Raw genomic sequence first — 26,473 nt, 5'->3', positions numbered from 1 at the left:
GAAGCCTCTAGATCAGGGGTAGGCAACCTTGGCTCTTTTATGACTCGCGGACTTCAACTCCGAGAATTCCTGAACCAGCTGTGCTCTAGGGCAGGGGTAGGCAACCTCGGCTCTTTGATGACTCATGGACTCTGGGAGTTCAAGTCCATGAGTCATCAAAGAGCCGAGGTTGCCTACCTCTGCTCTAGGGTGAAGTTCAGGGGGGAAAAACTTAGCTGTTTTCTAGCTAAGAACTACTTGTGAGAACCTGGCCCCCACTTTTGTTAGACCAACTTCAGATAGCAATATTATACTTGGCTAAGAGCAAGAGGTATATAAAAGTGATTCAGACATTTTTACTTCAGATTTGAAAGTTGTTGGCGTCTTCAGTTTTGCATCTGTTCTTCTCAGGTTTCAAATTTCTGATACCTTTGCCACGAGCTGTTCAGATAAGTTAGACTAGCAACTTAAATAACTGACAGTTATTCATTTCCCTCAGCAAATTGGGGTAGTAGCTGTATGAATAAGGAAAGAATAATCATGTGCGGAAGTTCCTTCCTAGTTGTTTTGTTCAGTGTTAATTACTAGAACTCCATGATATAAATCTTGCAGTGCAGATTTTAATTCCCCAGCCATTGATTAGAGTGACTAATAAAGCAGCAAGTATTCTAAAGTAGAACTGATTAAAGTAAAATTTGTTCTTGGCTCAAAGTCATTTTTAATTAATAAAATCTTTGACTACATAATTGGTGTCCTGAAAGCAGTACACGACCCGTTTCATTCTTTTTGGGAATCATAATACATATACATACATAATACATATACATACATACACAATTATTACTCTGATGTTCACATCTTTTACTGGGAATTCATGGGCCATTGCATTTTAGTTGACTGTATATAATACATTAGGTTTAGAAGCTATCTAGGTCCTAATATTCAGCAATATTGCAGTTAGAAGTATATAAAATCTATCAGAATAGCTTACACACCCTCTCCCTTGTATGTGCTTTATCTGACTTCCAAGTATGGGGTGGAAAATCATATAAAACCTTCTGTATAGGAGTATGACATGATGTAATATCTATACTGGGAGTCCTTGACTTACACCTGTTCATCTAATGGTGATTCAAATTTATAACAAACAGCCTGGGAAAAAGTGACATGACCCATCCTTGAAGTTATGACTGTTGTACTGTTCCTGCAATCACATGTTTGCAATTCAGATACTTGGCAACCAGCTTGTATTTACGATGGCTGCCGTGTCTTGCAGCCATGTGATTGTGATTTGCAACCTTCCCAGCCAGATTTCGACAAGCAATGTCAACTAGGGAACCCAGATTTGCTTAATGAACAGGGTAAAAATAATTGAAAACTCTGTCAAATTATATGATGACTCACTTAATGACTGCATCACTTAGCGACCAAACCTCTGGTCCCACTTGTGGTAGTAATTGAGGACTACTGTATATTTGTCTCTGAGAGGCTAAGGAAAAGTGGACTGTAATATACCAAATGATAGATGCATCATTGATGGAAAACTCCAGTCTCTTCTAGTTTGATGAAGGAATTAAGATTTCAGGGCTAAAGTTCTGAAAAGTTGGTTAAGTGGCAATCTACCTCCTTGAGGGTAAGCACCATTCAAATTCTCTAGTTTTAATTTTTAAGAGGTATGTAATCCTCAACTTAGAACCCCAATTGAGCCCAAAATTTTCATTTTAAGCAAGACAATTGTTAAGTGGGTTTTGCAATTAATAACACGATTGTTAAGTGAATTCGACTTCCCCATTGACTTTGCTTGACAGAAGGTCGCAAAAGGGGATCACATGATCCCCGGACACTGCAACCATCATAAATACATGCCAGTTGCCAAGTATCCCAATTTTGATCATGTGACCGTGGGGGATGACACAATGGTTGTAAGTGTGAACAATGGTTATAAGTCATTTTGTTCAGTCCCGTTGTAACCTCAAATGGTACAAAATGAATGGTTGTAAGTCAAGGATTACCTGTACATAGCTGGGCTGTAAATGGGTGGATATTTAACACAATAAAAATGGTCATATTTACTTCCTTTTTAGATTTAGCTATAGATTTGAAAATGTTCTAAATAATAAAAAAGAATGGTTTGAAGAATGAAGCTTTCAAGATGAAGATGACTGGAGACAGATGTCAAGATGTTTGAAAGTCTTGATCTTCCAATTATTTTTGGAAGTTATTAATCTTCCAGATTAATGCTGCTTGTTGAATGCAATCACCATGATTTTCACATGGTTGATTGCTAGTATTTCTGAATGAAGAACAATGCTAATGAATGAAGGTTTGTGTATCATTACTTGGGAAGGAAGCACAAGATCACAGGACCATCAGCAGAATGGCAAATTGGAGTTTGGTATAATAAAATTTGGCACTGGTAAGAGCTTAATTGTGGACATAAAAATAAATAATAAATGCACCAGCATATGCCTTTCTTTAACTCTCTCAGAACTTGGAATAGGATCATTCCTTCATTATTTGAGCACTGAATTCGTATTGTAATATATTCACGCAACCTCATAATTAGTTGTAGGAGCCAGTTAAGGTTAAAGGAAGCTGCGAACTTTCTCCACAAGCTCTCATAAAGGATCGAATGAACTGCTGCTTTCAGATCTGTGAAAGTTGCATAAAGAGCACCTATAGGAGCCTACTGGATACGGAGGTAATGCAAGGTGATACATTGATCAGCAAAAGGAAAACCTGTTCTAAAACCGGTTTGCTTCATTGCTAAAAAAAATTCTTGGACTATCTCATCAGTAAGTTTATAAAAAATGCTTAGCATATAAGATGCCAAGTATACATAGTAAAAGGGACGCGGTGGCTCAGTGGGTTAGGACGCTGAGCTTGTCGATCAGAAGGTCGGCAGTTTGGTGGGTCGAATCCCGAGTGCCGCGTAACAGAGTGAGCGCCTGTTATTCGTCCCAGCTTCTGCCAACCTAGCAGTTCGAAAGCACGTAAAAATGCAAGTAGAAAAATAGTGACCTCTACGGTGGGAAGGTAACAGCATTCTGTGCGCCTTTGGCATCTAGTCATGCTGGCCACATGACCACGGAGACATCCTCGGACAAACGCTGGCTTTTCGGCTTTGAAACGGAGATGAGCACCGGCCCCTAGAGTCAGAAATGACTAACACACATGTGCGGGGGAACCTTTAACTTTTTATACATAGTAAGCTTATAGAATAGCAATAGCACTTAGACTTATTTACCACCTCACAGTGCTTTACAGCCCTCTCGAAGCAGTTTACAGAGTCAGCATATTGCCCCCAACAATCTGGTTTTCCTTTTACCGACCTTGGATGGAAGGCTGAATCAACCTTGAGCCAGTCAGGATGGTGTTTACCTGGATTGGTTTTTGCAACATCACTCTTTAATAGAAATTGAGCAGAATGTGAAGGGGGATCTGCTACTGCTGTTGAAGAAGGTCCAGGTTTGAACTAAAGATGTGGAAAGAAAGGTATAATGAATTAGGATAATCAGTCATTTTGAGAGCTTGAGGTTGAAGAAGCAGATTCTTTACTGCTTTTTCAGCGGTAGTAGGAATTGGTGTCAGATTACCTCTTAGATCACCTTTGAGAGATAAAATAGTGAAGAAATCTTGTTTTAAGTTGTTCAGGCTTTCCGTAATAGTGGTGTGTTTCCTACTTGGGAGCTATGAAAAATGTGCAATTCCACTATCTGTGACAAATGTGGGACAAGACCCATTTGAAAAATATGCTCCTGGGGTCTGATGGATGCAATTGCACTTAGGAAATTCCCAGTTATCTAGTGCAGAGGTCCCCAACTTTTGACACCAGGGACCACTTCTGTGGAGAGAGGGTTTTCCGTGGACCGGAGGGTGTGTGGTTTTGTGTGCTGCCTGCATCCTGTGGATAGGGCTTTGCTTGTTCGTGTGGACTGGTTGCTGGCATGCCATGGCCCAGTACTGGTCCATGGACTGGGGGTTGGGGACCCCTGATCTAGTGGGCAGCTCTGCCCAATGCTTGAGCCATTGGCAACAGGAAGGAGATAAAGAACTGAATGACATTCCCCTGAGGAGTTACTTTCTGCTGATCAATCCCTGTTGACCTCTTGGTGAAGATTTCCAAAAAATGAGGCAGCCAAAACAATCCCTACAGAGAAATGCCTTTATTTTTCTTCCTTACTAAGTCCACACATTGTCATCTAGCAACTCTTTTGAAGATAACTAATCCCCTACTGAGAGCCATTTTGGTGTAGTAGTTAAGGCAGGGGTCTCCAAACTTGGCCCTTTTATGACTTGTGGACTTCAACTCAATTATGGGCATGATGTTTAATGGCTTTTTAATTTTTGTATTCGACTTTTATTGTGTATTGCCCTGTTCACCGCCCTGAGTCCTTCGGGAGAAGGGCGGTATAGAAATCAAATTATTAAATTAAATTAAATTAAACTCCCAGAATTCCTCAGCCAGCGTTAAGGCATCAGGCTAGTTCTTCCTTGGGCACAAGGTCAGCTGGGTGACCTTTGGCCAGTCACTTTTTCTCATCCCTAGGAAGGAGTCAATGGTAAATCACTTCTGAAAAACCTTGCTAAGAAAACTGGAGGGACTTGTCCAGGTAGCCTCTGAGAATTGACACAGTTGAATGAAAAATAAAATAAATTCCCTACTATATTAGTAAAAAAACCAGTAGCAAGTTATAATACTTGGCCTAGTCACCATAGCCAATTTTACACAGCCTTTTGCTGACAAAGGTGCTCAAATTGGCTAGAATCTTGACTTTAACTTAGTTAGTCCCAAACCTGAAAAAAGTTGGATGGCGGCTGAGCTGGAGATTATAGGAATTGTAATCTCAACCATTTGGGAAATAGGATTTGTAGAAGACAGATAAGAATGTTGCTAAAGTTTGAAGCAGTCTGTGTATGAATCACAATCTCTATACTGGGTTTGGTTCTTGATGAGAAGGCATTTGAGGCAGTGACTAAGGCAGACGCAACAGGTATTGCCATCTCTGATTGGGCCGTCCTGCTAAGTATCTGCTTTGTAGTTCCTGAATGAACAGCTCATATCCCTCAAGAGAATGTGGCACAATCTGGAGCTGATTAGAAGGAGGCAAAACCAAAGCAAAGAACCATGTAGAAATGTGTATGGTAATCTCCCTGTAACCTTGCTTTGAGTTTGTAGAAATCTAATCTAATTTAATTTGTTGGTTTCATGTGACATACCATCTGAAAATCCAAGTGACTATAATATATCTGGATGGAGTTTTGCCCAGTACACAATGCAGTAATCCAGTCGTAACATTGCCAAAGCTAGAATTAACTGTGCCAGGTCCCTCCTATCCCTTATTTTAATAAGATTGGGGCAGATCCATGTTTAAACCTCCAGTCTTCCACTGTCTGATCTCATTTTTCTTAAGAAGAATAAATGTTGCTCTTTCTCAGACTTCCTGGAGCCTTTTGCTACATGATCTTGTTCCAGTTATTCTGAGCTGCTAATCTAATGTGGAAAGAGGACAGGATTGTGCATGTGTGTGTGTGTAAGAGAGTGTGCTGAAACCAGGCAAATGGCTTGTCAGCTGCAGTGTTAGTGATCCCATTTGCTCTGTAGTTTTGATGTGGAAGTGTTTGAAGGGGTATAGTTTCAGTGGGCGAGCTAAACCCAAAAGAGGTTTTGTTTTGCATGTGGTTAGGGTTGAAAGTTTTTCTTTAAAAGATGGGAAAAAAACCTCCCATGGCAGTTAACAAAGTGATTTAAGAATGACTGTAATAAATTTCCACATTGAATGGCAATGTATTTATTGCTGGGTTGAGGTTTGTGGATTACAATTAGGCAAATTCATCACTGACTGCCAAGTTGAATTTTATTTTATGTTACTTTCACAGCTTTGATTTTAATTCCATGATAAAACAACAAGGCAATGTTGCATTCCCAGACAGTATCTCATCCAGGAACCTTCCATATAAATTCTCTGTTACACTACTACAGATATGATTATAAATGCTAGCTTGTCTTAAATAGTCATTGCGGCTATATAATAAAAAGAATCCTTAAAGAGGTAAAAAAGAAATAATCCAGTTTAGTTCAGAAAAGTTTTATAGTAGACTATCTGAAAATGTAATTTATATAGGTAGCTTTTATGCTTATAACACCTACAGGCTGGTGCAGATGTGGTATCTTAACTATGATTGAGGACTCCATCTGTAATGCAGCATAGTATATTATGTTACAGATATCTTACCAGAAACACTTTTTGAACTATAAGACTGTGACATGCAGATGTCTTTTAAGACACAAATGTTACCTTTGAAAAATAAACCTTCTGTGTTGGATGCATCTATTAGTTTATCTTGAGTACCAACCTGACAACGATGACGATGATGATGATGATAGAACAATAATAATAATGGAAATTTTGAACTTATTAGACTTGAATATCCTGACTTTGCAAAAAAACCCTACCCTAATTGGAACAGTCTATATCAGACATGTCAAACACAAGGCCTGGGGGCCAGATCCGGCCCGCGAAGTGGTTTCATGTGGCCCACGAAGCCATCCTGGAAACAGTGAGGGAATGGCCCCCACTGCCTTGGCCCTGGCCCAGAGACCGTCCTTCTGCCAGAGACCCTCAGATCTGTCCCACTCCTGCCCGGGCTCCCATAGGCACCCTTGATGAGAACGATGTAGAGCTGGCCACGCCCACCCAGTAGGCCATACGCACTCTAGCCATGCCCACCCAGTAGGCCACACCCACCCTAGCCATACCCACCCAGCCCCCTGAGGGCAACCGCAATGCTGATGCGGCCCTCAGTGAAATTGAGTTTGACACCCCTGGTCTATATACTCAGATGCTACCTTAGCAGCTCTTAGGTCCTTGGGACTTGAACTGTTAAGTGTTTACTAGTCCCAGACTGAATCAAATTTAATAATTAATACTAATACTAATGATAATAATAGACAATGCCTTATACCCAAATCTTCCTAAAGCCCTGTAATACGTTGACCGTTGTACAGACATTGCCAAATCTCATGCATTGAAAGAAAGAACAAAAAGCTTTATGTAGTTTCCCATGCTATGCTAACATCTCTCACCAAGCTTAGAAACATAACAAGGCCTCTGAAAGATCTGGGAAGAAAGAATCTTTGGAGTAGGTGGCACACAAACTTATAAGTAAAGTAAGTTTTAAAACAGAACTGTGAGGCATATTCTGGGTGTAAGCCAATCTGCAAAATGGGTCTTTTATATATTGCTGATGCTATGCTCAGTTTCACTACAGAACAGTATTCAGGAGAGCAGTGGAAAAAATATTTCTTTAATCTAGGACAGGGGTGTCAAACTGCTGGCCTGCGGGCCAGATGCATCATAGTGAAACCACGCCCACCCCATTGCCGGCAATTGAAAAAAAGTTGTGATATGTCATGACACATCACGTGACATTGCGAGTTTGACACCCCTGAACTAGGATATCAACCCCCTCCATCATCTTTCTCACCAGCAGTAGAGGGAATATGCTCTAGTTCAGGGCTTTTCAACCTCTGGTACATTGGCACCTGGCAGGTGGTACGCAACCATCCTAGAAAAGTGGTAGCAGGGGAGGGGAATATGCTGAACTGGTGGCAGCACCACACAAGCCTGAGCGAGAGATGGCTGGAGCTGCAGGGCTGTCAGGGCTCAATGGAAGCTCCAGGATCAGCGCTTCTTCAGGGCTGTCAGGGCTCAGTGGAAGCGCCAGGATCAGCGCCAGGCTCCAGCTGGAGCTTGGCACTAATCCTGGCACTTCTGAGCCCAGAAGGCAGGTGTCTTGCTCGGCTGTAGCTTGTGGGGCATTTTTTTCAATGCCATTGTAACTTCAAACAGTCACTAAGCGAACTGTTGTAAGTCAAGGACTACCTGTATGTCATCAAGTTTTTGACACCTTGCTAGGCGACTGGTGGTACTCGGATGTTGCCATATTCTAAAAATGGTACAGTAGGTGAAAAGGTTGAAAAGCCCTGCTCTAGTTATTGGTCTAGATCCAGTTCCCCACCCTGCTCAATAAAGTGCATGAGGAGAGAAGCCCAGAATCAGCAATGGCTGAGGGAAGCTTACTGTGCCCAATGTGTATAACACAAACACCCAGGCCAAGTGCAACAGAAGGGGGGGGGTCAGCGAACTAGAATTTTAAACTAAAATGATATAAGAAATGAGATATATTGTGTTTTGACTTTTGACAGGCAGGGTGCCTATGAGGACAATATTAATCCCTTTGCTTATACACTACTCCTCTATAGTAAAAATTCTAGGTCTTGGAGTTGCAACATTTGTGATCCCAATATGACATTTCCGAAATATGAGTTTCACATTTTGCATATAATACCTTCATAAACAGAGCTAGAGCGAACCTTGGCACCTACTCTAGTTTTTAGTTTCATTATAAAATCATGTAATAACTCTCAGTGAAATGTCACTTACCACCCACAACCTTATTTGATCTAATCCTGTTTTTCTTCTCCTCCCAGTTGGTCCATTGCATGTGGAGTTTTCACAACCTGTGAATCTGAAGAATGTGGAGGAGGAAAATCCAGAACTCAGGGAAGGAGGTCGTTATACACCAAAGGACTGCAAAGCACTTCAGAGAGTGGCAATTATTATCCCTTTCAGAAATCGAGATGAACACTTGAAATACTGGTTGTTTTACCTGCATCCAATCCTGCAAAGGCAGCAGCTTGATTATGGCATCTATGTGATTAACCAGGTAAGAGTGCTGAAGGGATTGGTGCACATAGGAAAGAGGCATGTGTGTGCTGTTGGTTTCTTTTGCATATCTTTTTGTACTGCATAGTGATGAAATTGGAAGCTTAGTCTTTTAAAAGATCCTTGCTTTGCATGCTGTAACAAAACCAATAACAGTTGCTTTAATTTTTTGTTTAGGTAATTTCTAAATTGTATGCCCTGCATTCCTGGCTTACGAAAACAGCTAATTGCCTTTATAAAACAAACCAAGTATAATATAAAAGCATTACAACACTATAGGTCAGGGGTGTCAAACTCGCGACGTCACGTGATGTCGCACGACGTATCAGAGCTTTTTCCTCATTGCCGGCAATGGGGTGGGCGTGGTTTTGTTGTGACCCGTCTGGCCCGCGGGCTGGTAGTTTGACACCCCTGCTATAAGCCAAGGCTTCTATGAGAACTTCAAAGTAGATTACAAACACCCCACCCCCATCTTTTACATCTGCCCAATTCCAGAATTGTTGCCAATAGTCTCAAAATCAGGCCACAGCTTCCAGAGTGAGGTCCTTGTAGATCTACCTCTGAACGTCCAGTAATAAAGTCACATGGGTAGAGATGGTCTTACCATTATTTCTGTTAATATTTAATGCAGTAAATTGGCCTGTTATCTTGTTAACCTACATAGAGCTATAATGAATAACTCTCCCACCCTGAGCTAACTTAAATAAGCATGGGGGCCTGTCATATTTTGCCTGAGTAGAAATAGTAAAGTTACAGAATTCTGTAAAAATCCAGAGATTTACATAGTGTTATGGTTTTGTGATACCTCAAGGTGTTTTTAATTAATGAATATTTTTGTGTCATATCTTTATTCTTGGACATCAGTTCTGAGAACGTTTTTCTTTGGAGTGAATTTCCTTCTTTCTGTAGTATTAGACTTATTGAGATGCCTAGGTTCATCTGCCAGAGAGAATACATTTTTACCTTTGTGATATTCAAAGAAGGACAATTAATCCCCCCACTTCTGACTTCTTTCTTTTAGGGCACATTGGTAGTTGCGTAGGAAAATGTATTAGGTTGTGAGGGTAAAAGGGTTGTAGGTAATTTGGGCAGGTGAGCAAGGAAGCTAAAGATCAATACTCTGATATAGATAAAGAAAGTTGCAATGTTTTTTTAGAGAAGTTACCCAGACTCTACCTGGTGGATCTAGGAGCGTTAGATTATTGAATTGCAGGGTGTAGGTTTCATAGATTCCTGCTCGCACTGTTAGCCCTGGCCACCAAAGAAGCTGATGCCAGACCTCATCACATTATTTTTAGTTTGTCCTATGACAACCATCTGGCTTGTATTATAACTACCTTTCTTGTATTAACAGAATCTCAATAGCAGAGCATAGGGCTACAAACAGTAAGAAATGCATTAAGAAAGTCATGACCAATTCTGATAAATAATGAGTGTATTTATCATTAAAACAATCCACAAGTGGCATATCCTCCCATAATGTGAACCATAAGTCATGGTGAACTTTTTTAATCTATTTGCATAAAGGTGTTGGTTTAGGGTTTTTCTGGTTTTATGAGGCGCCAGGATCTGATTCTCGTGTGCCAGTTTCATAGGCTGTGAAGTTTGTCAGTTTCACAGACTATGTACAGCTGCATAATGTGCTTAGTAATACCTGATTCTCAAGGAGGAACTAGTAGTTCAGCATTTTGTGTGTGGGCAGAGATTGCATCAGTTAAACACCCTGGCTTTGATGGGATTGTAGTCAAGATGTTCTGAAGTTGTATGATCAAACTAGAGCCCCGGTTAGATTTCTTTTTGCCACTCCAATCTTATATGCAAAAAGGTCAAGCATATTTTCTAAGTTGGCTTACAAAACAATTGGTGGGAATAATCCTTTTTCTTTCAGGACTAGCCTATTTAACATTGCTTGCTGGCATCCTAATATCTGTGTCTTGAGCCTTCATAGTGATGGGATTGGTTTTGTTACCTGACATGTCGGAAAACCCTCATGGATCCTCTCTCTCTTTGCCTATGGATAATGTGTCTCACATACAGACAAGTAAAATGCTGCCCTGGGCCTCTCTGCTTGGATCATCTAATTTGAGGGCTTTTAAAAGGCAGATAATACTCCATAAAGTTTGGGAATCATTGAGTTATAATCCTCTTCCTATATATGCTGTGGCTCAGATTTTATATCTGAAGAGACTTTGCTAATAGTTTCTACTAATGGCTTAACAAGAAGGCAACCATTGTACTTAGTTGGGGTTGACTACTTAAACTATATTTTTAAATCTTCATGGGGTTTTTTTTCAGCCTAGGATGGGATATGGTCATTTAATTGCAATATTTTAATGGTTGGAAGTAGCCCAGCCATCTTCAATCTGATCCTTTTCAGATGTTTTTGACAACAAAAGCCTGCATTCATTGCTTAACCACAACATTTGTGTGTTGGAGTTGAACACATCTGGAAGGCCCAGATAGGAAAAACTGGACTGAGTAAACATGAATCTCAGGTGTGCTGGTGCTTCCTCCATAGTTACTCAAAGGCCAGATAAAAATGATTGAGTGCCATGAATTAATTTTGTCAATGGAAGTATTCAGCTCGATTAACTTCATTATGGCAGGATGTTTTGAGAGGGTTTTGTTTTTTTTAACATATCCAACCTGTTAAATATGCAGCAAACATTGGTGGCCGTGATCCTAAATTGTCTGGATGGTGGTGGGGTTTTGCAAGAATTGTATATCTGCAGGTTTTTTTTTAAAAAAAGTCTTTCTTTACTTTCTTGACAATTGCTTTTCTCTTTTTTTCTCCTCCTTGTCTGTCCTTCCTTTGCATCTATTCTTCCTTCTCTTTTTTCCCCCCTTTCTTTCTAGGGGGGGGGGAAATCTTCCCTTTTTCTTATTAAACCTATCCTATAGCAAAGCAATCACTGAAGCGCCGAGAATTTCTGTCTGAATGATTCTTACTACATCTGCGTCCTTCTGTGTTCTGCATCTCATAGGAAAAAGTAAGAGAGTGAAGAAAAACTCCTCCTCCTGCTTCCATGGTAACGTCCCACCTCTTACCTTTCAGTACAAAGCAAATTGCCCACAAGCCCCTTGCACTTTTCACCACTGACTTTGGAAACATCTGAAATGTGTTACGTGGCAATCCAGCCTGGAATGAGGGTAGGGAAATGTGAGAATTTGTAAGAAGGCAGGGGTTGGCTGATTCTTTGAGCAAGGTGGGGAGAGGCATGTCAGTCGCCATTTTCTTGAACTGGAATGTATTTTCACCCAACTTTGCGAGGTATATATCACGTCTCTGTAGTTCCTCTGCATCCTACTTGGGGCAATCTGTGTTTTGGACCTGATTTTGGCTCTGTGAACAGCAAATGCATCATGAAATGCTTCAGCTTTTTTTCTATGGAGCTCTTTCTCAAGATTTCCAAAAAGCCCTAGCATGTTTGCCTAGAATCCTTTTGCATTACCTTTGCAAGGTTTTTATCTGGGCAGAGCAGGGGTTGAACGTCATCACAAATGGAGAGGTAGGGAGTGCCCTTTTTACTGGCTGACACACCTCTGTGCCGTGCATGGTCATGCAATCATTAGTAAAGCCCAGGCTGGCTTATGGAATAGTTGCTCCCTACCTCTTGGTCCATTCATTAAAACAGGAGCATCCAACCTCAGTAACTTTTAAGACTTGGTGGACTTCAGCTCCTTGTTGGCTGGGAAATTCTAGGAGCTGAAGTCCCCCAAGTTTTCAAGTTGCCAAGATTGGACACCCCTGTATTAGTTGCACCACTATGGAAGTAGCACAGCTACTTTCCTTGGTCTCACTGGTATAGCAAATCTGCATCTGTTACCACTTCCTAATCCAATAACACTTGAAAGAAACATGAATTCCACTGCAGGACCAAGCAGTGTGGGAAGCTTCTAACTTAAGAGTTCAAGCAAGAGAACAGCCTCAATCCAAAGGCTGATCTGAGTCTCTAAGCTCATAGCGCCAATTTGGGCTGTTTGTTGCTTTGAGGTAAGATTTGTGCCAGATTGTTAATGAATGCCAGCTGTTTGACTTGTTGCAACTTAGGAGAGCTTTGTGTGGGATTGGCTCACTTCATGGAGGCAACGGGGCTTGTTTCTGCAGACCTGACAGAAACCTACAGCTGCTGCTTCAGGCAGAAATCCAGCTGGCTTGTCAAACTGGTCGGTAATTAGTTTGCAGATCTCTTCTTTGACAAGCACCATATGGAAAGAATGAAGGGTGTCCTCAAGTTGTGTCAGGACAATAGTTCTTGTCAATCTTGTGCTTTCCATCTGACCATAACTTGAATTATAGAACTGAAAAACATCAAGTGTGGTGGACTATTGGAACAGCTTTTCTACAGAAGTGGGGCAGATTGAGAGTAATCTGAGGTTCCTGAAGTCAATAATAATGTGAAAGGAAGGAAAAAGACAACATCAACCTTTAAATATATATTCACATGCAAGTCTCACAGTTTAGTGGAGTTACATCTATGGAAATGTCATTGCAGCCCAAGAATATGAAAAAAAGATGGAAGATTCCTATTCTCCGAGAGAAGGAAGCATTGAATTTATTTCATTATGGATTATTTACTTAGATTATTTACTTACTTATATGAAGTACATCCTTTCGTCAAGCAAACTTACACATATATTTGTCCCCCGGGATCAAATTCCAAATGCTTGCTGCTATGTTTATATCTTGCCACTCTGTTCGTTATTTTAAGAATTTTATAGAGTGATTGCTATGTATCCTATATGAGGATACAAATGCCAAAGAGAGAAAGCTGGGGGGGGGGGGAGGGGGGGGAAGCATCCTTTCCTTAATGTCCCAAATTTATCTGGGATAAGGAATGATGTTTGGATCACAATTTTATAAGACAAAATGGAAAATGTGGTGGATATTGGAACAATTGGTGTAATTGTTGAATAGAACATTCTGGAGAGGGGAAAGAATTCATCTCCCAGCGTGCGCTGGGGGTCCCCCTCCATATACAGAATTGCAAACTATTTTTTCTCTCCCCCATCCCCCTTCCTAGGTCTTTGAAAGCTCTAAACAGATGGCTTTTACTACACGGTTAATGGACTATTTTGCAAATGGATTGTGTAATGGATACTGCTGGACAGCAGTTGTCCAAAATGCAACAGGAAGGCCTTCCTTTTTGAAACTACATGCCCCAGAGCTGCTATTTTCCTGTCACCCCTGTCACGTTCTGATTTTAGTTTGCCAGTTCCTGCTATGCTAGGGCCTCTGCATGTTGCTTCCAAATGAATGGTTTTCTTCCTGGGTTCCAAGTTACTCTACGTTCCTTGACTGATAGCCAAGTGAGACATGAAGTAGTAGACTAGGATGTAGGAGTCTGCCAGGCTTCTAAATTAGAAGAGGGGAGGCAATTTGGAAGGAAGACAAGAGAGCAAAGAGATAGAAACCTTCCCCTCTATTTACCACTTCTTACCCCTTCTCTCAGAGTGGGTTAGGACTCTGAGCTTGTCGATCAGAAGGTCGGTAGTTTGGCGGGTCGAATCCCGTAGCAGAGTGAACGCCTGTTACTCGTCCCAGCTTCTACCAACCTAGCAGTTCAAAAGCACGTAAAAATGCAAGTAGAAAAATAGGGACCACTACGGTGGGAAGGTAACAGCGTTCTGTGCACCTTTGGCATCTAGTCATGCCGGCCACATGACCACGGAGACGTCTTCGGACAAGCACTGGCTTTTCGGCTTTGAAACGGAGATGAGCACCGGCCCCTAGAGTCGGAAACGACTAGCACGCATGTGCGGGGGAACCTTTACCTTTAATTTTTGAGAATAAGTGAAAAGATGGGATTGGAGGAACAATCTAGGTGGTTTCCCCCCCCCCCCCAGATCAGGTAATGGTCTGGCAGCCTCTACCTTCTTGCCTTCTTTGAGTTGAATCGGTGCTTTTTGCTGAAATGAGTAGGCTAGCACCATAATTTCCAAAGTGGTTTCATGAGCTCCTTAAGGTACCAGATCTTCCTCAATGACAAAACCAACAATATTATATGGATTTTTTGAGCTTGCCTGCCACTAATGACCTCATACAAATACAGCCTCAAGAAAAAGTCAGATGCATTTTGGGGAACTTATGGGATAGACGTCTTTGTGCACTGATGCTGTATACCTGAAACTTTTGCAATGCAAAAATGTTCCACAGTTATTCAGGGCCTATGGGTTTTATGGCAAATAAGTAAGGAAATAATTCCTTGAAGATAAGGTGTTCGTACTAGTCCCATGGTTAAGGGGATGAACCAGAAGACCTCCAAGGTCCCTTCCAATCCTATGATTCTATGGTTTTAAATTTGTCTCAAAGAGCTAGTACATCTGTTTCCTTTGTAAAAGTATATTCTGGGCTCAAATAGACGCAGTACATGTTCTCTTGCTTCAACTGAGCCAAAATACAAATGCATTTGATCTTGCAACACAAAGCAAGCATGCGCTTTACAAAAGGGATGCATACTGGTTTTTTTGCCTTGCATCAAATAGAAAATGATATAAATACAAATTTTGGATCAGATATTGGAATAGTTGATCTCTTCTAAGGAGAAGGCCAGAACAGGACCCTTAAAGCAGGGCTTTTCAACCTTTTCGCCCACTGTACCACTTTTTAGGATATGGCCACATCCGTATACAACCAATCGCCTAGCAAGGTGTCAAAGGCTTGATGACCCAAAAAAAAGGAAAAAAGTGATGAAGTACAGGTAGTCCTCGATTTACAACAGTTCGGTTAGTGACTGTTCGAAGTTACAATGGCACTGAAAAAAGTGTCCCCCAAGCCACAGCCGAGCAAGACACCTGCCTGCCTGCCCGGTGGCACTCTTCCTCCTGTCTGAGATTTTCACTGTTGTGAGCATTTCTGTTGAGGATTGGCAGTGGGGGTGGGGTGGGGGGTGGGTGTTCGGTTTTTATTCCCCCCCCCCCATCTGCTGGGTGGTTGCAGCAGGTTTTGGTCACTTCACATGACCCTGGGACACTGTGACCATCATAAATATGAATCAGTTGCCAAACATCTGAATGTAAATCACAAGACCCTGGAGATGCTGCAACATTCCAGCTGATTGGCACTTCTTCTGGGCTCAGAAGTGAGCTCTAGCTGGAGCCTGGAGCCTTATCCTGGCGCTTCCGCTGAGCCCTGACAGCCCTGCAGCTCCAGCCCTCTCTCGCTCAGGCTTGTGCGGTGCTGCCACCGGTTCGGCTCATTCCCCTCCCCTGCTCCCACTTTTCTAGAATGGTCGCATACCACCTGCCAGGTGCCAATGTACCACAGGTGGTACCCGTACCACTGGTTGAAAAGCCCTGCCTTAAAGTCATCCATCACCATTTCTCTATCTCTATTTCCAAAGTAAAAGATATAAGAGCTATTTGCTCTAGGTATGAGCACATACTGGTAAATGGGAAGCAGTTTCGTGACCTTTTGATGAATATATTTCATGCTATTTTTTTAAAGTTAAAACTATGACGCAATATACACTGTAAAAATCCTACAAATCTACCCTATTTACCAATTTAAGTATTAAATCACCTATTATTCGATTAAATTGCTCAAATGACATTCTCCAATTTCCACTACTTTGCAGAATAAAATTTTATGCATCACGTTACAGTTTGGGTTGGAGTATCAAATACCTTTGCAATATTTTTTCTGGATTGGCAAGAATTTAATCTTGTGGGTGTTGTTATCCCATATCAATTTTCCAGTTATTCTTCATTGGAGGTATAATATGTCCTAATTTCCTCTCCTGATTGTTCAGAACCAAATTACAAAATAAAGTGCTTTATTGTTTTGCTCACACTGGTTTAATACATCATTGTTAATCAAACTTTTTGTACGAGTCCTTCAGCCAATAGTTCATTTCACAAATACCTGTGTTTCCTGAAGGGAAATGAAATTACGTGTCAACCTAGATGGATTGCTGCTTTCACATCCTCCAGTGTAGTAATTGGATAAGATTGTTGTCAGTCTGGAAGACATAGAAAGTTATCCCCATTAAATGTAGAACGGGTTGTTTTTATGTAAATCAACTGTGGATTCTGCTGCAGGCTTTGGAACGCTGCTGAAAATGGAAGAATAACACATCCCCGGAGCAGCTGTCTAAGCAGCTAATTAAATGAAAGGGAAGCTTTCTAGCTAAGAAATTAAGGCCTTTTCTATCTGTACTCCTGCGACTTCTAGGCATTTAACAATTCTATCAATGTCTTCACTCTTCAAGCTGCTCAAGCCTTTTTCTTGAGAAGCACTTAATATCACCACTGTGTTGGTTGCGCTTGAATAGATGAGATAGAAATTCAGAGTTTAAGTCCTCATAATCAAACATGGAAGGCAGAGAAAGTGAATGCTTACCATAGTTGAATGGATGTTTTGTCATAAATGTGAGTGTCAAGCAGAAGAATTTATTTGAGAGATTTTTGGATCATGATCTTTGTCTAAAGGTAGTTTGGTTTGTGGTTCCTTCCTGCATTATTTTTTTTGCCTTTGTGTATTCCCTTGAGAGGAAGTTGAAGCTAACATGATTAATTTAAAGAGGAGATTGGCCATTGAAGAAAACATGCCAGGAAATTCTCTTGGCAAACTTGGCTGGTTGTATTTACATTTTCCTAAAAAGGAAATGTTGAGACAGAGCCAGGAGTGAGAAGCGAGAAGAAACTATAATGGGGACTTTGAGATATACAAAGTGGTTCGTGTATATTAGCTTGGATCTGATTGTCAGCTAAGACTGAAATGGTGGCTTCTGTTGAATAGTTTTGTGGTTGACAAGATTTGACCTGAGACCATCTCAGCAAATCCTTATAGTTGCTTGGTTAAACTGTGAGAAAGCCAGTTGGCCAGGAGGTTGTCTACTCCAGGTCAGATTCTTTTAGACATGACCTCCTCCACTGACACCTTTTTGGAAAAGTTGATGCCGCTGGTGCCAGAACCTGGCAGTTTACCTTGTTCTGCCAAAGTACTTTGTTTTATGTATATATGTATATAGGAGATGTTCACAGAGATAGCCACTGACACCACCAGGTGGCAGGGTGCCCTGTCAGGATTGGCAGGGCAGTTTTGGCGGGAAATCCGGACAATGGGATTGGTTCCAAGTATACCTGGCTAGGTATATAAGAGGGGCAGTTGCCCCTTTGTTTGCCAAGTCTGTGCTACATCAATAAAGAATGTTATGCTGAACCCTGTTGTCCTGCGTCGTCCATCTTGGCCATGCGGTCCAGAGCCCACGATCTAACACTTTGTGCCAAAGAAAATTCTTCCCTCATCTTTAGGAGGCAATTTCATTTCTGTTGATTGAACTAGAAAATGCAAGGAAAATGTGACACTTTCCAAAGAAATGCAACCAGCTTATTTTCATTTGCAACACCATTTACAGATGGTACAATAAAGAAGGGGTCTACAATTGCGCTGAATTTTCCCTGTGCAGTCTTTTGCACAGGCTGCTGCTTTCAATGATGGGAAGCTTTCATGTTGCTATATTTCTATACAAGGCTGCTACTGCTTTGGCAGCGCATCTCGAATGTATACTGAATAAATTCATCGTAAGCTACATCCCTTTGGGATGCAGCTTACAATCAGTTCTTGGATAAGAAGCAAAACATTTTCAAGGAAAAAACATCGAGAAAGTCCAGTTGCCTTTTGGAAAAGCACCTTTGGGACAACCATGACCAGGATGATTAAGAATCTCCATAGATGCAAGCTGCGCATTTAGTTAATCCTTTTTGTTTTAGCAGCTATTAGGCTCACCATTTAGGGGTGGAAGATTAAGCAGTCTCCCACTTTTCAATTTTGAATAAGATTTATCCAACAATACTTTATAAATATAAACAGGTAAGGAATTAGTTTTTCCCCACAATTTAGCCAAATTGTAAAATAGGTAAAAGTAAATACACTCTCCTAACATATATAGCTTTTCTGTTTTGTAGGCCTATTCTACTAAGGCTAAAGTAAGAGTTAAAGTAATTCTAACCTTTTTTTTTGGAGAAAAAAGCTAAATAAAAATCCTCTCTTTCAATAGGGCATTTTCAAGCTAAAATATATTAACTAAACTTGAATGCTAGTATGAGTTGTATTTAAAAAAACATAATATGTGATTGTATCTTTGGTATTGATTAGCCCTCTGCTTGATACAAAAATGTAAACCGATAATTCTGTAAATGGATTAATCCATACACAAATCTGGCTTAAAAAAAAAAAAGAATAGTCGATTTTCCAGAGAGAATGGCTAGAATTAACTGCATGTGTTTTGCTTCAGTGACTTTGGATAGGGAAATATAAGAGAAATAACTATAACCTGTCACCTGATATTATAAAAAATCTTTCTCAATCCATGTTTAAAAGACCTCCGTTGTATCCACCTTAAGTAATTTGTATTAGAAATAAATAATTTTCCCCCTGTGTAACTGATTTTCCAGTTCAACATTTATCCACTCTGGGATGTTATTATGCTTTGTCTTTGCTGAACCTACAGAAACAGAAATGGAAACATCTCCATTTACAAAACATACCTCTAATACAGTAATTCTGATACTTCATATTTAACGGGACCTTATGAAAGTGACACCCCAATTCTGCCCCACTCTTATTATTTTGCTTATTTACTGATACACAGTAAACAGGGAGCGCAATCATACGGTTGACTGGGTTTCTCTGAAGAGAGTTAATTGGAAGAATAAAATGGTAATTCCATCCAATCCTTCACTTCCGTAAATAGGCAAGGGTATTTTCGTTGCTGTGTTGGGCTGTGTAATTTCCGCCAAGGTCATAAACAATTCCATTACATTTCAAGTTCAACAAATGTAGAACTGGATTGTAATTTAGAAACTCCCAAAATGTATGCTTTATTTTTAGTACCGTAATCTGTGAAAAGAACCCATGTAGAAAAAAAATTGTGCGGTTGCTAAGACACTGTCTTGAGGGCACATTATCAGTCAATCAATCAATGAAAACAACTACAAGAACAAAACTAAGGGTAGTGTCAGATATCTCTCTTCGTTGTGTTGGAGACTAATCTGGATATTATAAAGATTATGGAATTATTATTTTTATCACTTTCAATATAAAGGACCCAGATTGTTGGGGGCAATTAAGCTGACTTTGTAATAATGCCGCTTGGGTGTGTGTGTGTGAAAGCCCTAATAAGCAGGCATATACATAGAATGAAGGCTACTGCTAAGCTTGTAAGCCGCCCTGAGTCTTCGGAGAAGGGCGGGATATAAATGGAATAAAAATAAAAATAAATAAAAATAAAATAACCATCTCCAACATTTCTACTTGTCTTTAGTACTCTTTTATTCTGCTGAAGATTGCCAAATCCTATTCTGGCTCTGCTCTGCTTCTCGTCACGCCATCCAGGCGTGGCCAGATAATGGTTCTGTGGAACAAGCAGGACAATAATACCCCAAATCCTTTAAAAAAAAAACCCGGATAGTTGGGTTTCTTCATTGGTTATCAAAACATAGGAGGAGGAAGAATGGAAAGAGTAAGGGTGACAAAATGGAAACAATCACAACTGATGTATAGAGAATCTTTTGTTTTGCTTCCCACTATAATAAATCTGATCTAGCTCTTCACGTGATGCCAGGCTCTTTTATTAAAGTAGACTTAAACGTTATTAAAGTATGATCTAAATCATTGTTTTATTGGGAAGCTGATTCTCCTTTCCTCCCTCTGTAAATGAGACTTGCAGGCATACTATTGTTCCTCACTGGACAACATGTGAACTGCTGTATATGTTTTGACAACATTCAGGTAGCAGAATGGGAAGAAGAGACAGGTCTTTTCACAAGACTGTGCACAATCTTAACAGGAAAATGAGCAGCGTCCCCCAACTTGGTGAACTGCAGTCCGGAGGGCCATCTCAGCAGCAGCAAACAGCAGCCCCAATGCACTGAGAAAACTCCAGGTTTGGGAAGGCTGATGCAGAGCAATGTGAAATTCTGTGCTGTGTATCTGCTTTCTCTCTTCCCATGGTCTGAGAGGAAATTCAGTGAAAGGCAAAATGAGCCCATTTCTTTAATGTAAACTTTGCGGTTGGTCTTAAAACATAAGCCAAACTGGACAGAAAACTGGCAAATAGTAGGCTTATGTGAGTATATGGTATTATGAAGGCCCTGGGTTGTAATAAATAGGAAGTACTATCCTAGTCTTTTGAAGGCTCTTAACAATTCTTCCTTTTCTTACATTAGGATGGAGAAGAAACATTTAACCGTGCAAAGCTTCTGAATGTAGGCTTCACAGAAGCTTTGAAAGAATATGATTATGACTGCTTTGTATTTAGTGATGTTGACCTAATCCCGATGGATGACAGGAATATCTACAAGTGTTACGACCAACCCAGGCACCTCTCTGTATCTATGGATAAATTTGGATTTCGGTAAGAAGTTGGTTGTTTACATTTAGCACAAAACATATACCCGTATGAGTGGATTGTTGGGAGTTGGTGGCAAATAAACTTAATCAATAATCTCTAGTCAAGGGGATCCGGAGGCAAGAATATGACCATATCCACACTTGCATTATACTATTGGAAGGAGGGCAGTTTTCCTGTAGCATGTTCTCTATTGGGACCCAAACCAATATTTAGGTGGACCTTGAAAGTGATTCTTTTTAAGACATAGCTTGTGTCAGTGGTGTGTACCTTCACAAATAAATGTGGCATCTGTTCTAATGATGCTCAATTATTCTTACTTTTTTTAACTGCCCAGTCTAGCTTCCAACCTTATATTCCCATCTAAATGCTGACCGGTCCCTACCTTGCCTTCTGAGCTTGCCCTCCCAGCTCAGACAAGGTGACCTAGATGCTGTTGACAGCTCAGTTAGGGTTGAGCAATTGTATATGTGTGTATATATATATATATATATATATATATATATACACATACACAAATACATTTACATGTGTGTACAAAATTTATACACAGAGACACACGTGTAATATGTATATGCATACATGTAGCATAATATATAAATTTAATGAAGATTTTTTTTACAAAATTAAAACTACAGAAAAATTAAAATATATATAGAAAAGTGAAAAAGATATATAAATATAGGAAAGAAAAGCAGAAAAAAAGTGAACAACAATAAACTGTAGTTCCAGAAGAAAGAAAGAATAAATATTTAAAGAAGCAATTTATGATCTTTGCAGCAGTTATAAACATAGCCAATACTGTTTCCAGACTCTCAAATTACACAATAGAATTATTCTTCCTATATAAACCTATAAACATGAACCATGGATTTCATTTTTATCCATTTTCATCAAAACGTCCATGAAAGGTTTGAAGTCTTTTATAAAAGTAGCCATGGCTCCTTCCAGCTTGAAAAATGGTTTTAATGAAGTCTGAACTCAAATTTCAGAAAACACAGACTTATATATTGGCACAGACAAGTCTACAGGAGACTGAGGCTACATGTTACTTTTTCTGATCAATTCTATGTAGAATTGTGATCAGAGATATAATCCAAGCTTCTCTCCGGTCACATGATTTTAAATGAACAATTTATCTTTGTCTCTTCCAGCTTACCTTACAATCAATATTTTGGAGGTGTGTCTGCTTTAAGTAAGAAGCAATTCGAAAAAATCAATGGGTTTCCCAATAATTATTGGGGCTGGGGTGGTGAAGATGATGACATCTATAACAGGTAAGATCCCTCATCTTTCTAGTTAATATTGAATTTGAGGCTGGGTATGTTGTTTAGTTTTGGGGTTGTGCCCGGCACGATAGTTTCCCTCTGTGCCACTTGTTGATTTATGGTTTATTCCTATGTTGCTCTAGTGCAGGGGTCCCCAACCCCCGGTCCGTGGACCACTACAGGGCCATGGCATGCCAGTAACCGGTCTGCACAAACAAGCCCCATCCGCTGGATGCAGGCAGCACACAAAACCACGCATCCTGCGGTCCACAGAAAAACCTCTCTCCACGGAACTGGTCCCTGGTGCCCAAAAAGTTGGGGACCTTGCTATAGTGCAGTGAACTTATGTAGCCTTATGGGTACAAGAATGCAAATCAAGAACTGGTCTTTAAGAAATATTTGCATATTAAGAGTTTATCTTGACAAACGTGCCTATGGTGGTCTAAGGAATTTCAGGGTCTTCAAACCATCTTTGACTTAGAGTAACAATCATCCACAGCTCAAGTTTGGACAAATGAGCCAGTATCTATTTAGATTATCATCACTGGAGGCTCCTAATTTGCCTGAACACTAAAATTCAGAATGCTTGTAATCCATGTACAATAAGGCTTGATTTAATTATGCCGCGCTTTTTTTATTAAAGAGTTTTACAAAAAAAGATTTTACAATGTATCCCCAAAACCCACCCACCCCAAACCACCCCCCTTCCCCCCCACTTCCCAGAGCTAAATACAGGGTTATAGTTATAATAATCATATTCTAACTAAAGATTATCCATAATATAAAATTGACCAAATTCATAATGTGCTTTAACTCCCCTTTAACATAGATACATACAAAGTACTAACACTAAAATTAATAACAATATCCCTCTAAAATCTACTCATAAGCTAAATGGAACTTTTTAGTCCCATATTTATTCTGAATATAATCTATCCATCTCCTCCAAACTGAAACATATCTTTCTTGTGAATGATCCTTCAAATAAGCAGAAATCTTAGACATTTCTGCAAGATTCGAAACAATTATGCCGTGCTTCTTTGTGTGGTGCTAATTTCTGAGCACCGATCTAGAAAGGGATCTTTGAAGAAACATTTATTTTTCAAAAACTAGCCCACTTCTCTCCTATTAAGTGCATATATTTCTCTCACCCTGACAGTGTATTGTATCATATAGGAGTTTTGTGAGATTACAGTAAATGGCAAGAGGTCTTCATACCTGTCCCGGTGTCAATTTTTCACCTGGCTTATTCTTAGTGAAATGAACTTTTGTCTTTTTTAAAAAAGGGGACTCCCTGCCTTGTGTTTCCTTTTCTTCAAGATGCAGGTGTGATACACATGAGAATTTTCTACCTTCACCCATTTCTTAAACAAATATTTGCTTCAAATTAAATGTCCACATTTATAACAGCTGGGCTATGTCCCTACACTGCAATCAAGATACAAGTTTTAATGTTCTGCTACTTAGTGACTCAGCACTTTGATTATGCTTAGAAGAACATTTTAAAATAATAACTCCTGCCGAACTCGGCTCTCAAACCAAGTTCTTTTCCCTGCCCCTCCCACCTCATCTGTGTTGTGATATTTTAGTTGGATTACTTGGTGGATTGCACTAATAAATGTTGAGACCAAGAAAGGAGTGTGAAAATGCCCTCCAAAATCAAGGGAGCTTTATTTTAAAAAAAAGCAAGCAGAGGATTTCCTAGCCAATTTGTGAAATAGACCAAAATATAAACAGGCTTTTACAGTCCCATTACAATTATGTATGCTTAGAATTAAGGCTGAAGGTTTGGGGGATTTTTAAGCCTATGCTGCAGGTGTTGACTCTCATTTTCTCTTTTCTTTTTCAACTATGTGGGCACTGAGAACAGGGTATTACTTCTTTGCTAATAAGTACTTGTTTCAAAGTGTCGAAGCTGTTGGAGATGCAAGGCTTCACAGACTACATATATGTTAGTCTAGGAATCTGCAGATATTCAAGTTGTTATTCTAAGCGCAGGCTAGTTTGTAACTTATAAAATGAAAATATCCGTTCAGCTGATCTATGCTACAGTTATAGAATTAGCTTGGTCTGTTTATGTGTTCAAGTTACTGCTGAATTTTAGAAATGATTGTTTCACATGCATACACGCAATGTTTTAAGTGACAGTATAAAGGATCTTCAAATGTTGAAAGAAGAGGTGTTTGGCAATTAAGAAAGTGTCTTTATTTGGGTTTTTGCTACCTGCCATATGGATGGAATATGGATGGGAAATGAACAGAAGTGGTCATGGATGTGGATGAAGACAAAGACATGGATGTCACCAAAAAAGCCAAGGATGTTGTGCAATAAAATCAATAAGACACCCCCCCCTCACCAAAATAATGAGTCCTTTGTAAACATCCTGTGAATTTTTCAGACTGAAATCTCAAGTGAATATTCCCAACTGTAAGGAATTCAGAAAGATACTCTGAACATAAAGATATTGAGTGTCTACCCATCCTGCGGTATAATCAACACATGAATGCCCTGTATCATTCCTGCATTTTCTGTGCAGGTTTCAAGGGCTTTCCAGCTTCTATGTGACATGCATGAGTCTCAGAGTCACTGTTTTTAAGTGACTTGATACGATGTACAACTGTAATGCCTGTAAGGGGGCATTGAACTAGAGCAGGGCTTTCCAACCAGTGGTACGGGTACCACCTGTGGTACATTGGCACCTGGCAGGTGGTATGCGACCATCCAAGAAAAGTGGTAGCGGGGGAGGGGAATGAGCTGAACCGGTGGCAGCACCGCACAAGCCTGAGCGAGAGACGACTGGAACTGCAGGCCTGTCAGGGCTCAGTGGAAGCGGCAGGATCAGCACCAGGCTCCAGCTGGAGCTCGGCGCTGATCCTGGTGCTTCTGAGCCCAGAAGAAGTGCCAATCAGCTGGAATGTTGCAGCATCTGCAGGGTCTTTTGATTTACATTCAGATGCTTGGCAACTGATTCATATTTATGACGGTCACAGTGTCCCAGGGTCATATGAAGTAACCAAAACCTGCTGCAACCACCCAGCAGACGGGGGGAATAAAAACCGAACACCCACCCCCCACCCCACCCCCACTGCCAATCCTCAACAGAAATGCTCACAACAGTGAAAATCTCAGACAGGAGGAAGAGCGCCACCGGGCAGGCAGGCAGGTGTCTTGCTCATCTGTGGCTTGGGGGGCAATTTTTTCAGTGCCATTGTAACTTCGAACAGTCACTAACCGAACAGTTGTAAGTCGAGGACTACCTGTACTTCATCACTTTTTTCCTTTTTTTGGGTCATCACGTTTTTGACACCTTGCTAGGCAACTGGTTGTACTTGGATGTTGCCATATCCGAAAAGTGGTACAATGGGTGAAAAGGTTGAAAAGCCCTGAATTAGAGATCTAAATTGGAAAGGCTTAAACTTTGTGAAACTCCAGCATCTTTCTGATCACAGGTCTATTTTAAAATGGACATTCTGAATATAGGATCTGGGCTGTGTTAAGTTATATGGAAGTTCTGCTTTTCTGAATCAGCTGCATATGTGAACTTGCTACTAGTTTTCTCTGGAACAAATCTAAATGCCTTCTTTAACTCAGATTGGAACATTTTAAGAGACACTTTGGCACATTGGTTTTAGATGACACTCCAGTGGAGTTTTCTATTTTTCAGATAAATATAAGTATTCACTGTTTATTTTTATTGCTTTAAATGAAAGTTGATGTATGTGCTGTCATTACTTTGGTTTAAGATCTGGTTTCTTTTGTTGGCTTATTGCAATGAGGTTTAATGCTAATGACATAATGAACCAGCTCATTGTCTATATCTAATGTATAGCTCTGGCTTCTTTTGTTTAGGGTACAATCAAGCAAGTGCAGACTAGCCCACAAAAATGTCTAATTCCCCTTTCCATCCTTAATTGTGGTCTGAAAAAAAGCAGCTTATGACTTTCTAGAGCAGGGGTGTCAAACTGCCAGCCCACGGGCCGGATGCGTCATGGCGAAACCACGTCCACCCCATTGTTGGCCGTGGGGAAAAAAGTTGCAATATGTTGCGACACATCACGTGACGTTGTGAGTTTGACACCCCTGTTCTAGAGTGTCTTCGTGTCTTGTTGCTTGGAGGTAGTTAATATTTGCCACAGCATGCTGG

At 40.3% G+C, this 26,473-nt stretch overlaps 1 protein-coding gene across 1 annotated transcript in view; it reads left to right on the top strand.

Moving 5' to 3' along the window:
* B4GALT1 (beta-1,4-galactosyltransferase 1) overlaps positions 1-26,473 on the top strand; it is a 45,678-nt gene that overhangs the window by 13,173 nt on the left and 6,032 nt on the right. Inside the window, exons 2-4 of the mRNA XM_081317556.1 lie at positions 8,474-8,709; positions 20,880-21,067; positions 22,216-22,338. Of these exons, the coding sequence (XP_081173682.1) occupies positions 8,474-8,709; positions 20,880-21,067; positions 22,216-22,338 (547 nt within the window). The remainder of the gene's footprint in view (positions 1-8,473; positions 8,710-20,879; positions 21,068-22,215; positions 22,339-26,473) is intronic.

Source organism: Vipera berus, assembly GCF_964194415.1.
Source record: "Vipera berus genome assembly, chromosome: 2".
Taxonomy (NCBI): domain Eukaryota; kingdom Metazoa; phylum Chordata; class Lepidosauria; order Squamata; family Viperidae; genus Vipera; species Vipera berus.
This window is presented reverse-complemented; position numbering and strand designations above follow the sequence as displayed.